General features: G+C 45.4%; 1 protein-coding gene across 1 annotated transcript in view; it reads left to right on the top strand.

Moving 5' to 3' along the window:
* The window catches only part of LOC124553346, a 160,381-nt gene extending 156,501 nt beyond the window's left edge, over positions 1-3,880 (top strand). The window contains exon 8 of the mRNA XM_047127221.1: positions 3,690-3,880. Coding sequence (XP_046983177.1) covers positions 3,690-3,880 — 191 coding nt within the window. The remainder of the gene's footprint in view (positions 1-3,689) is intronic.
* The last annotated feature ends 9,760 nt before the right edge of the window (positions 3,881-13,640 follow it).

Raw genomic sequence — 13,640 nt, 5'->3', positions numbered from 1 at the left:
ATTACATTGCTTGTAATTATGACAGAAAAGATGTTTGATAATCCTTGTGATTTTGCAGACACAGTTTCCACTCTGATTGGTGTACGAAGCTATCAACATCAAGGTTCTTGAGAGAGAATCGTGAAGATTCAAGACAGCTCTTAAAGGATTTGCAGTTTAAAAGTGCCATAATTATGAAATAAGTGTGCAGAATGAGAGATAAAACTGTGTTTAATTGAAGTTGTTATGCGATTTTAAAGGAATGATGAATGTTAGCCGGCCGGTGTGGCCGTGCGGTTAAAGGCGCTTCAGTCTGGAACCGCGTGACCGCTACGGTCGCAGGTTCGAATCCTGCCTCGGGCATGGATGTGTGCGATGTCCTTAGGTTAGTTAGGTTTAATTAGTTCTAAGTTCTAGGCGACTGATGACCTCAGAAGTTAAGTCGCATAGTGCTCAGAGCCATTTTTTTGATGAATGTTAAATACAGTGAGTGAATAATGAAAATCTCATTTCCCTCATGTTAAGCCATCCTATACCCATAAATTTTCCGCCACTTATTTATTGGTAAACACTTGTTGGAGAGTGGAATGCCCCTCCCCCTCCCCCCCCCCCCCCTCTATCACCACAGTTTTGGAGTGACACTGACCTGTAACATAGCCTGAGGTCTAGAATATGCATTGTGAGGCTGTTGATATGAAAGTGGGAAGTACAGATCTTCCAGTTAAATCAGGAATAGTTTAAGTGCAGTACTTGAAAGTAGCACAGGAAAAGCTTACTTGTGTAGGTGGTTTTAGTGTCGGCAAAAAGTTCTTGTGTGTGAAGTTGCCATGTAGAACACCAGGTGTAAAACTTTTCTCCCGAGTCTTGAACTGTGTCGGAACAAAAGTGAGGCATTCATATGATTCAATACTACTGTTTTCGTTTCATTACAGCTGTATATCCAGATTTCTGAGTTCTGCTGTGTTAACATTGCAAAGTCCTGTAGGCAAGTGGAGTATTAACCAAAACTGTCATACTGAAAGCAGAATCAAACACATTTTTTAGGTTACTTGTCTCTAAATGATATTTTCAGGAGAAAAAGGCAATGTTGCTTCTTATTAATATAATACATTCAGAGTCACAGCTGTGTTTGACCAACTATAACTGGTGCTGAATGTGCATGTCATCATATAATATGCACACACAGCACATCAATCTCATCTCCGGCAGTACCTCGCTATGAATACCGCCCTTCGATTTGTGTTTTCGTGCACTAATCGAAGAGTTAGGATTGCAGGTGCCATCCGGCCAACCAGCCAGCAGTGGTCCAACCGAGCAGCAGCGGTCCAGCCGAGCAGCAGCAGCGGTAGCAGCGGTCCAGTCAGCAGCAGCGGTCCATCCAGCCAGCAGCAGTGGCCCCGGCCCCGCCTGGCCCTCCTCCTCCTCCCCTCCCTCTTACTACAAATACCTCCTCTCTCGTCCCGATCCATACCTCCTCCAGGCCCGGAACCTCTCCCTCCTTCTCTGCCGAATATTTCCTGGAGCCCCCATCTCCCTCCTCACTCCCAGAAGAGACAGTTCTCATCTCCTCCCCCAGCCCCACCCTCCATACTGACATCCTCTCCCGCATCCCCATCACCCGATTTGGCCCCAACGCCTCCCTTACCCCCGCTCCTTCCACGACTCCTACCTGCCAACTCCACCCCCGCGTCACCTGCCGACCCTCACCGCCCTGATCACTAGGATTAGTCCGACGAACACGGAGGAGGAGGTGTTGGCGGGTGGAGCTCAAGGCGCATCCCTCGCTGGAGGAGCAGGCGGTCCGCTGCAGTTTCAACTCCGCCGTTCCCACTCGCCTTATGCGGGTTTTCTCAGAGGACGCTCCCTCCATTGACCATCTCCTGAGGAAGGATGCCCTCCTCTTCAACCAGCGCTACAAGGTCGACCCCTCCCGTTCCCCTCCGCAATTCCTCCGCTGCCAGAGGTGCTACAATGCACACACAACAACTGAGTGCCGATAGGCCCCCACATGTCCGCATTGTAAGCAAGCACACTTTCTCCGGCAGTGCCCTAACCTTCAGTCCCCTCCCTCCTGTAATACCTGCAATCTCCCGCATCCCACCTACTCCCAAAAATGTAAAGCCCGACCCCCTCCGACAACTCCTGAACACACCGTCCCTGTCCGTCCTCTGGACGCCCCCACCAGTCCTGGAAATTACCTTCATCCCCCCCCCCCCCACTCCCCCCCTCCGCTGAGGACATCATCAGGTTCCTAACCATTGTTCTGCAAAACGTCCACCCTTTCCAGCGCCCCTCACACCCTCCAACAGATCTCCCTCACCACCCGTTCCGTCATCCACCTAAAAATGTATGCCACCTACTCCCACAACCAGGCCCATTTCACCTTCTCCCATCTCGACACCCTCGTCTACATCCCTGTCATGGCGCGACAGCACTGTATCCTGTTCATCAACATCCGTTCCCTGCACAAGGTTCTTCATCTCCCAGTACTTACTGCAACCTACATCCTTCTGAATCTGCTTGGTGTATTCATCTCTTGGTCTCCCTCTACGATTTTTACCCTCCACGCCGCCCTCCAATACTATATTGGTGATCCCTCGATGCCTCAGAACATGTCCTACCAACCGATCCCTTCTTCTAGTCAAGTTGTGCCACAAACTTCTCTTCTCCCCAATCCTATTCAACACCTCCTCATTAGTTATGTGATCTACCCATCTAATCTTCAGCATTCTTCTGTAGCACCACATTTCGAAAGCTTCTATTCTCTTCTTGTTTAAGCTATTTATCGTCCATGTTTCACTTCCATACATGGCTACACTCCATACAAATACTTTCAGAAACGACTTCCCGACACTTAAATCTATACTCGATGTTAACAAATTTCTCTTCTTCAGAAATGCTTTCCTTGCCATTGCCAGTCCACATTTTATATCCTCTCTACTTCGACCCCCATCAGTTATTTTGCCCCCCAAATAGCAAAACTCCTTTACTACTTTAAGTGTCTCATTTCCTAATCTAATACCCTCAACATCACCCAACTTAAGTCGACTACATTCCATTATCCTCGTTTTGCTTTTGTTGATGTTCGTCTTATATCTTCCTTTCAAGACACTGTCCATTCCGCTCAATTGCTCTTCCAAATACTTTGCTGTCTCTGACAGAATTACAATGTCATTGGCGAACCTCACCGTTTTTAATTCTTCTCCATGGATTTTAATACCTACTCCGAATTTTTCTTTTGTTTCCTTCACTGCTTGCTCAATATACAGATTGAATAACATCGGGGATAGGCTGCAACCCTGCCTCACTCCCTTCCCAACCACTGCTTGCCTTTCATGGCCCTCAACTCTTATAACTGACATTTGGTTTCTGTACAAATTGTAAATAGCCTTTCGCTCCCTGTATTTTACCCTTGCCACTTTTAGAATTTGAAAGAGAGTATTCCAGTCAATATTGTCAAAAGCTTTTTCTAAGTGTACAAATGCTAGGTTTGCCTTTCCTTAGTCTAGCTTCTAAAATAAACCGTAGGGTCAGTATTGCCTCATGTGTTCCAATATTACTACGGAATCCAAACTGATCCCCCCCAAGATCGGCTTCTACTAGATCCTTCTATAGCACCACATCTCAGCACTTCAATTCTCTCCTTTTACTGGTTTCTCTACATCCCACGGAATGTTACTGACGTAATGTAATGGCACCTCTGAACACAGCCCAGTCCACCTCTGGCGCTTTTTGTTCCCAGAGCCAGGGTGTGGAGCTGGGTAAGCTTGCCGTGTACCATGCGCTGACGCGCGAGGGCCAGGCGACGCACATCGTAGGGGCCAACTGCAGGGAGGTGCTGCACTTGAACCTGAGGACACTGCGAGAGGGGCAGGTGCTGGAGCACGTCAGGGACAGGTGAGGTGGGGGTTCGGCCCGAGACCGAGCTTCTGGTACTTGGTAAATTACACTGCTGGCTAGTAAAATTCCAACACCATACACACTGAAGAGCCAAAGAAACTGGTACACCTGCCTAATATCCTGTAGGGCCCCCGCGAGCACACGGAACTGCCGCAGTATAACGTGGCATGCACTCGAGTAATGTCTGAAGTACACTACTGGCCATTAAAATTGCTACACCAAGAAGAAATGCAGATGATAAACGGGTATTCACTGGACAAATATATTATACTAGAGCTGACATATGATTACGTTCTCACGCAATTTGGGTGCATACATCCTGAGAAATTAGTACCCAGAACAACCACCTCTGGCCATAATAACGGCCTTGATATGCTTGCGCATTGAGTCAAACAAAGCTCGGGTGGCGTGTACAGGTACAGCTGCCCATGCAGCTTCCACACGATACCACAGTTCATCGAGAGTAGGGACTAGTGTATTATGACGAGCCAGTTGCTCGGCCACCATTGACCAGACGTTTTCAGTTGGTGAGAGATCTGGAGAATGTGCTGGCCAGGGCAGCAGTCTAGCATTTTCTGTACCCAGAAAGGCCCGTACAGGACTTGCAACGTGCGGTCGTGCATTATCTTGCTGAAATGTAGGGCTTCGCAGGGATGGAATGGAGGGTAGAGCCGTGGGTCGTAACACATCTGAAATGTAACGTCCACTGTTCAAAGTACCGTCAATGCGAACAAGAGGTGACCCATGCCACCCCGTACCATCACGCCAGTATAGCGATGACGAATACACGCTGCCAATGTGCGTTCACCGCGATATCGCCAAACACGGATGCGACCATCGTGATGCTGTAAACAGAACCTGGAATCATCCGAAAAAATTACGTTTTGCCATTCGTGCACCCTGGTTCGTCGTCGAGTACACCATCGCCAGCGCTCCTGCCTGTGATGCAGCGTCAAGAGTAACCACAGCCACGGTCTCCGAGCTGAGAGTCCGTGCTGCTACAAACGTCGTCGAACTGTTCGCGCAGATAGTTGGTGTCTTGCAAACGTCTCCATCTGTTGACTCAGGGATCGAGACGTGGCTGCACGATCCGTTACAGCCATGTGGATAAGATGCCTGTCATCTCGGCTGCTAGTGATACGAGGCCATTGGGATCCAGCTCGGCGTTCCGTATTACCCTCCTGAACCCACCGAATCCTTATTCTGCTAACAGTCATTGGATCTCGACCAACGCGAGCAGGAATGTCGCAATACGATAAACCACAATCGCGATGGGCTACAATCTGACCTTTATCAAAGTCGGAAACTTGATGGTACGCATTTCTCCTCGTTACACGAAGCATCACAACAACGTTTCACCAGGCAACGCCGGTCAACTGCTGTTTGTGTATGAGAAATCGGTTGGAAACTTTACTCATGTCAGCACGTTGTAGGTGTCGCCACCGGCGCCAGCCTTGCGTGAATGCTCTGGAAAGCTAATCATTTGCATATCACAGCATCTTCTTCCTGTCGGTTAAATTTCGCGCCTGTAGCACGTCATCTTGGTGGTGTAGCAATTTTAATGGCCAGTAGTGTAGTTCTGGAGGGAATTGACACCAGGGCTGTCCATAAATCCGTGAGATTACGAGGGCGCGGAGGTCTCTTCTGAACAGCATGTTGCAAGGCATCCCAGATATGCTCATTAATGTTCATGTCTGGGGTGTTTGGTGGACAGCGGAAGTGTTTAAAGTCAGAAGAGTGTTCCTGGAGCCATTATGTAGCAATTCTGGAAGTATAGGGAGTCGCATTGTCGTTTTAGAACTGCCCAAGTCTGTCGGAATGCACAGTGGACATGAGTAGATGCAGGTAATCAGACAGGATGCTTACATACGTGTTACCTGTTCAAATGGTTCAAGTGGCTCTGAGCACTGTGGGACTTAAGATGTGAGGTCATGAGTTCCCTAGAACTTAGAACTACTTAAACCTAACTAACCTAAGGACATCACACATCCATGCCCGAGGCAGGATTCGAACCTGCGACTGTAGCGGTCGCGCGGTTCCAGACTGAAGTGCCTAGAACCGCACCGGCCGGCGAGTCACCTGTCAGAGTCGTATCTAGACGTATCAGGGGTTCCACATCACTCCAACTGCACACACCCCACACCATTACAGAGCCTCCACCAGCTTGAACAGTCCCCTGCTGACACGCAGGATCCATGGATTCATGAGGTTGTCTCCATACCAGTACGTGCCCATCCATTCAATACAATGTGAAAGGAGACTCGTGCGATAACACAACTTGTTTCCAGTCACCAACAGTCCAATGTCGTTTAGCACGGGCCAGGGCGAGGCAAAAAGCTCTGTGCCGTGGAGTCATCAACGGTACATGAGTGCCCCTTCGACTCCGGAAGCCCATATCGATGATGTTTCGTTGAATGGTTTGCATGCTGACACTTGTTGATGGCGCAGCATTGAAATCTGCAGCAATTTGCGGAAACGTTGCACTCCTGTCACATTGAACGATTCTCTTGAGTCTTCGTTGGTCCCGTTCTTGCAGGATCTTCTTCCGGCCGCAGCGATGTCAGAGATTTGATGTTTTACCGGATTCCTGATATTCACGGTACATTCGTGATGTGGTTGTACGGCAAAATCCCCAGTTCATCCTTATCTCGGAGATGCTGTGTCCCTTCGCTTGTGCGCCGACTATAAGAGCTCATTCAAATTCACTTAAATCTCGATAACCTGCCATTGTATCAGCAATAACCGATCTAACAACGGCGTCAGACACTTTTTGTCTTATATTGGCGTTACTGGCATCAACGCCGTAATATGCCTGTTTAAATATTTCTGTATTTGAATACGCATGCCTATAGCAGTTTCTTTGGCTCTTCAGCGTATTTGGGACATTACTGTATCCAAACACTATTGAATACCTCAAAAAAAAAAAAAAAAAAAAAAAAAACGATTTATTAACACACAGCGTACATTCACAACACGACTGGCTCTTTATGCACTCAAAGTAATGAGTGCTACAGACTGTGGATGTCAAGGTGACTCCATATTTCTGTATTTCCACAAGGCTTTTAACACGGTTCCTCACAAGCAGCTTCTATTCAAATTGCTTTCAATGTTTAAGTTGCGGAGCCCGATTCGTGATTTCTTGTCAGAAACTAGTCTGTAGTAACCGACGGAAAACCATCGAGTGAAGCAGAAGTGATACCTGGCGTTCCAAAAAAAAGTGTTATAGGCCTTCTGCTGCTCCTAATGTACATAAGCGATTTAGGTGACAATCTGCGCAGCTCTCTTACATTGTTTGTACATCATGCTGTTCATGAAACGGTGCATGTTGCAAAGTCCTACTGCAGTTCCGTGTTAGTGGCGTGTGTCTGCAATTCAGCGGATTTTTCCTATTTCCATCGTTGACTACTGATGCAACATGAGTAACTTAATAGTATTTAGGTACAGATATTTCGAAGAGCGAGCAGTTGTATATGTTTACTAAGTATACCCTGAAAGGAACCCGACTGGTATACTATCTGGACAGGTGAACCTGACTTTGGGCCCAGGAAATGACCTGGGGGGGGTCTCTGCTGACATCATGAGACTCTGGCATAAAATGGGGGTGATACGCGATTGAATTCAGCAAGAGAGTTCTCACAGCCTCTGTCACCTCAATTCTCCAACTTCCTACCTACACGTGGTGCCCCTGTTAAGCCGAGCAACTCAGCGGAAGGTTGGGTAACCAACCCCAGCGGGAAACTGAGTCGGTGAGCAGATAGGAGTTGGAGGACAGTGGAAGGCAACGGGAAACCACCACTGAACTATCCCAAGAAAACCCCATGGCTTCGCTCAGCTCAAAATGTTCCGGAGTTTCAAGTTCCCCGATCGGATCTCCGGGGGGAACCAGGTTGAGAGGAGTTTCACGAAGAGTAAGATGGTGCAAAGAGAAGCACTGCATAGGAACATGGAATGTAAGATCCATGTATCAAGGAAAACTAGACATAGTGAAAAGAGAAATGGAGAAAATTAACATCGACATATTGGGAATAAGTGAAATGAGGTGGACTGGCATGGGAGAATTTGCTTCGGACGGCCATATGGTGTATTATTCTGGGCACAATAACAACAGAAGTAATGGAGTAGCCTTCATATTTAGTGATAAAGTGAGAAAAGCTGTGATGGGATGCAAATATAAAAATGATAGAATGATGTCCACCAGATTTCAAGGTCAGCCCCTCAACGTCACAGTAATTCAAGTTTATGCACCAACAACCGATGCTGAAAAGGAAATTATTGACCAGTTCTATGGAGATTTACAAGAATTACTACTGTCAACACCAAAAAAGGATATCGTCTTCATAGTTGGAGATTGGAATGCAAAAGTGGAAAATGAAGCTGTAGAAGGTGTAACAGGGAAATATGGTCTTGGTACAACAAATGAAACTGGACAGAGACTCCTAGAATTCTGCCAAGAAAATTCATTGACAATTACTAATACACTGTTTCAACTACCAAAACGACGCCTATATACCTGGACTTCGCCAGATGGCCAACACCGGAACCAAATTGATTACATACTTTGTAATCAGAGGTGGAAGAGCGCGGTTCAGTCAGCTACAACAAGACCTGGGGCTGACTGCGGATCAGATCATGAGCTCCTGATTGCAAAATTTCGGCTGAAACTTCAGAATGTACCAAAAAGTATCCCAACTTGCAGATACGACCTTAACTCTATACCCTCCGACTATGCTGCAGAGGTACAAAACAGATTTAATGTATTACAGCTGGAGGACAAAAGCTCGCAAGAGATGTGGACAGAAGTAGCTAATACTGTCAAGGAGGCCGCAGAGAAACACATTCCCAAGAAAAGGAACAGTAAGAAGGCTAGATGGCTATCAGTTGAGGCACTGCAAGTTGCAGAAGAACGAAGGAAAGCAAAAATCAAGGGAGATAGCTATGTTTGAATTAAATAAAGATTTTCAGAAATTAGCTAGAAGAGATAAAAATATATTCTTTAATGAACAGTGCAAGGAAGTTGAAGATAGTAACGTAATGGGGAAGACAAGAGATCTTTATAAGAAAATTAGAGAAATTAAAGGAAAATTCCAGGCAAAAATTGGAATGATAAAAGATAGAAACGGGAAAGATCTGAGTGAAGCAGAGGATGTTAAGGAAAGATGGGCAGAATATGTAGAAGACCTATACAAGAAAGAACTGCATCATGACAGGGCTCCTACTGCTGATGTTAATGTTAATTTAGAACTAGAGCCAGATATTTTGGAGAGCGAAATCCAGTGGGCCCTTGAAAATATGGCTGATAACAAAACTAGTGGACATGATAAAATACCAGCAGAATTGTTTAAAGTCACTGGAAAGGATGCAGTGAAAGTGCTGCACTCAATATGTCAAAAAATATGGATCACGCAGCAGTGGCCAGAAGACTGGAAAAGATCAGTATTCATCCCCATTCCAAAGAAGAAAAGTTCTAAAGAATGCTCAGATTACCGAACAATCGCACTTATTTCACTAGCTAGCAAAGTTATGTTGAAAATCTTACAAAATAGACTTCGCCAATATCTAGATCGAGAGCTGCCAGAAGAACAAGCTGGATTTAGGAAAGGAAGAGGAACTAGAGATCAAATTGCTAACATTCGGTGGATTATGGAAAAAGCGAGAGAATTCCAGAAAGATGTGTACCTCTGCTTTATTGACTACGCCAAAGCCTTTGACTGCGTCGATCACAACAAATTATGGAACGTACTGAAAAACATGGGTGTACCAGGTCACCTCATTCATCTGATACGGAGTTTATACCTTGACCAAGAAGCCACGGTGAAAACTGTGTATGGAACAACGAAATGGATAAAGATTCAGAAAGGGGTCCGGCAAGGCTGTATACTGTCACCGTACTTATTCAATCTGTATGCAGAACATGTCATGAGGAATGCGAGGCTAGATGAAGGAGAAACAGGAATTAAAATAGCTGGAATAAATGTAAACAACCTCAAGTACGCGGATGATACGATCCTATTGGCAGAAAGTGAAGAAGATTTGAGAACACTCTTACTGAAGGTCAAAGACGAAAGTGAAAAGGCTGGTCTTATGCTGAATGTGAAGAAAACGAAAATTATGGCAACTACACCTACCAATTCGTGGGATATAGCAGGAGAAACCATGGAGGTAGTGACCACATTCAGTTATCTCGGTTCCCAGATCTCTGCTGACGGCGACTGCAGCCATGAAATCCGGAGACGCCTGTTGCTCGGTAGACAGGCGATGTCAAACCTTGACAAGGTTATAAGGTCCAGAGATATAACGCTAGCAACAAAGATCCGGATTGTGAGGGCTATGGTCTTTCCAGTTGTGATGTATGGATGTGAGACCTGGACCATTAGAAAGGCTGAACGGCGAAGTATTGACTCCTTCGAATTGTGGTGTTGGAGGAAACTTCTTAGAGTTCCATGGACTGCAAAGAGAACCAACAGATCAATATTGGAGCAAATTAAACCAGATTTCTCCCTGGAAGGTCTAATCTTAAAACAAAAGCTGACCTACTTTGGACACACAATGCGAAGGCATGCCTCGCTGGAAAAAACATTAATGCTGGGGAAGATTGAAGGAACTAGAAGAAGAGGATGTCAGAGGATGAGATGGATCGATGGCATCACAGAAGCAATGTGTTCCAACCTGGAAGGTCTACGGGAGAAAGTGCAAGACAGGAAAAAGTGGCGTGATTTGGTTCATGGGGCCACGAAGAGTCGGAACCGACTAAACGAATAGAGAGAGAGAGAGATTTCGAAGAGCGAGCAGTTGTATATGTTTACTAAGTATAGAGCTACTGTATCAGCATACCCTGAAAGGAACCCGACTGGTATACTATCTGGACAGGTGAACCTGACTTTGTTAATTGATTTAAACTGCTTTTTTACACCGAGGATATATACTTCCATCTTACTCAACTTGGCAGCTATTTTTGATTCGATTTCTGGAGTATTTACTTCGTGTTCTTCGATGAAGAAATTTCGAAAAGCCGTGTCTAGTATCTCCGTTTAAGTATCACTATCATCGGTAATAGTACCACCGCTGTCGCAAAGTGTATGTATTGGCTGTGTGCTGCTTCTGGTGAACTTTACATATCTCTTTGGGTTTACTGCCAGATTTCGAGACAGTTTCGTTGCGGAAACTATCAAAAGCATCTGGCGTTGAAGTGGGCTTCGGTAAAACATCGCCAGTCGTGGAGATTTTGCGTCCTTTTCAATCTGGCATGCTTTTTTAGTTGCTAGCACAAGTGTTCTGACCTTTTTTGTGTATTGTACCGTCTCTTATTAATTCATTTGGTACTATCTCTCAGCTGACACCTGCTTAACTACATTATGCAAAAAATGTGTACAAATAAAAAGTGCGAGTTTGAACAAAAATATAAACCTCTTAGCTTTCGTTATTTTATACAACGATCTACTTTCTTTGTGAACTGTTATAATCTTCTCCTGCGATCCTTTCTCTAAATGATCCGCTGGACATTAGTCTTGCAAAAATTAACTTCCTTTGTATGCCTTTTCACATTAATTTACTTTATCTATCAGTGCTGCAAATGTTGTGCTTAATGCATTGGTGACTCTTCTCCAGTTCTCACATCAATTACTTCCATTTGATAAGAACTCTCACTATGAACTGCTACTTTACAACTTCTCGTCTGCCAAAGTTGACAACACGGCAAAGTAAAGGGTGTATCAAAAAGAATCATCCAACTTGGTATGTCTGTATTTCTGGCACAAACATACACTATCAATTTTGTTTTTTGCTGAACAGGAAACTCAAAAAGTTGTTTTCATAGCTTTTCAAAGGTGTTTACTGTAACCTCCTTGACATGCACAGCATGTGTCAATATGGTACTGAAATTGTTCCCACACTGCAGCGAGCATGTCTTGAGTAATAGCTTCCACAGCTGTTGTTATGCTATATCTCAGTTCATTCATTGTTGTTGGTAACTGTGGCAGATAAACAGAACCTTTTATAAACTTCCACAAGAAATAAGGATATACAGTCATATCTGGCGACATTGGAGGCCAGTAATGTAAGGCTAAATCATTTCCTTCAATGCGACCGATCCATCGTTCAGTAATCTTTTGATTTAAAAATTCCCGCACTTCCAGATCCCAGTGTGGCAGTGCCCCATCCTGTTGGTAAATGAAGTCGTTCGAATCAGTCTCCACAACTACCCAACTGTGTGAAAAGAAATCTCTCACACATTTCGAAATATGTGCTTCCTGTAACAGCGTTCTCAGCAAAGAAATATGGACCATACACCTTTCCCCATGAAAATGCCCAAAACACATTAAATTTTGGAGAGTCCTTCTCATGTTGTTCAAATTCATGTGGTTGTTCCATACCCCATATTCTCACATTATGACGGTTTACCTTTCCATTTAAATGAAATATTGCCTCTTCATTAAACACTAAGCATGGAAGGAAACTGTCATCCTCCATCTTCCCAAGAACTAAATTACAGAACTCCACATGTCGTCGTTTGTCACCTTCACGAAGAGAAAGCAGCAGCTGAATTTTCTACGGTTTCACGTGTAAACGTCGACGCAACACACGCCAGACGGACATCAGGGTCATGTTGAGCTCCCGAGCTGCACAGCGAACGGATTGCTGCGGACTCCTTGTGAAACTACAGTGGATACATTCGACGCCTGTGTCAGACACTCGAGGACGGCCCAGCCATTTGCCTTTACACAAACAGCCTTGTTTTCCCAGAATTATTCATTTCATTGTCTAATGCTCTGTGCTGTAGGAGGATCCACGCCATAGCTAGTACGAAAATCGTGCTGAACAGTTGTTACTGGCCTGCACTGTGCAAAACGTAGAACATATAACGCTTTCTGTTGTCGGGACACCATTTTTATTAAAACTAAACGGGGCGCACAGTGCTGCTACCTAGCGGGAACCGTGTAAAACTCGAGAGTTTGCCCGTTTCAAATGTATGTTGTTCACCTGTATATCTCAAATAACATAACAGTTATGATTCTTTTTTTTTTTTAATCGAATGGTTCTATTTGATAGACGCTGTAATTGAGTGATTTAGCAACTGATTAACTGTTGCATTTACAGACTTTTTGATTTTCCGAAAATGTGATACATCATATTTTATTTATTGTACCCACTTTGTGAGTGTCTTTCAGTAATTAAACAGACAAATTCTTGTACAACAAAAATGCAGGCGATCATCATAGGCCGCACCACCCTCTCCTTCTGTCTTCTACCTCACTATTTATGGTCATCCCATCCAGCTCACTCCTACCCTCAAATACCTTGGCCTCACCCTCGACCGCCACCTCATCTGGACTCCCCATCTCCTTACCATCCAAAACAAAGCTCGCAACAGACTCCGCCTCCTGAAACTCCTGTCTGGCAGGACGTGGGGTCTGCATCCTTCCAACATGCTTCACACCTACAAATCCTTGATCTGCCCCATCCTCTGTTATGCCAGTTTAGCTTGGATTTCCGCCCCTCCCCGGTTCTATAAAGCCCTCCAAATCCTCGAACGCCATACGCTCCGCCTCGCCTTCCACGGCCCCCACACACATCCTCTACGACCTCATCCCCTTCCCCCACCTTCTCCTTTTCCTTGAACACATCCGCACACTCTGTATTGTTCGCCACCTTGATCCCCCTCACCCCCTGGTGTCTCCCTTCCTCTCCACCACCGACCCATTGCCATGCCTTTACCGCTGTGTCCCACCCTCTCTCCATCTCCACACCCTCCGCCTCCTTTCCCA

This window comes from Schistocerca americana, chromosome 11 (assembly GCF_021461395.2).
Source record: "Schistocerca americana isolate TAMUIC-IGC-003095 chromosome 11, iqSchAmer2.1, whole genome shotgun sequence".
NCBI lineage: Eukaryota > Metazoa > Arthropoda > Insecta > Orthoptera > Acrididae > Schistocerca > Schistocerca americana.
Note: the sequence above shows the minus strand (reverse complement) of the source record. Positions and strands in the feature narration are given on the sequence as shown.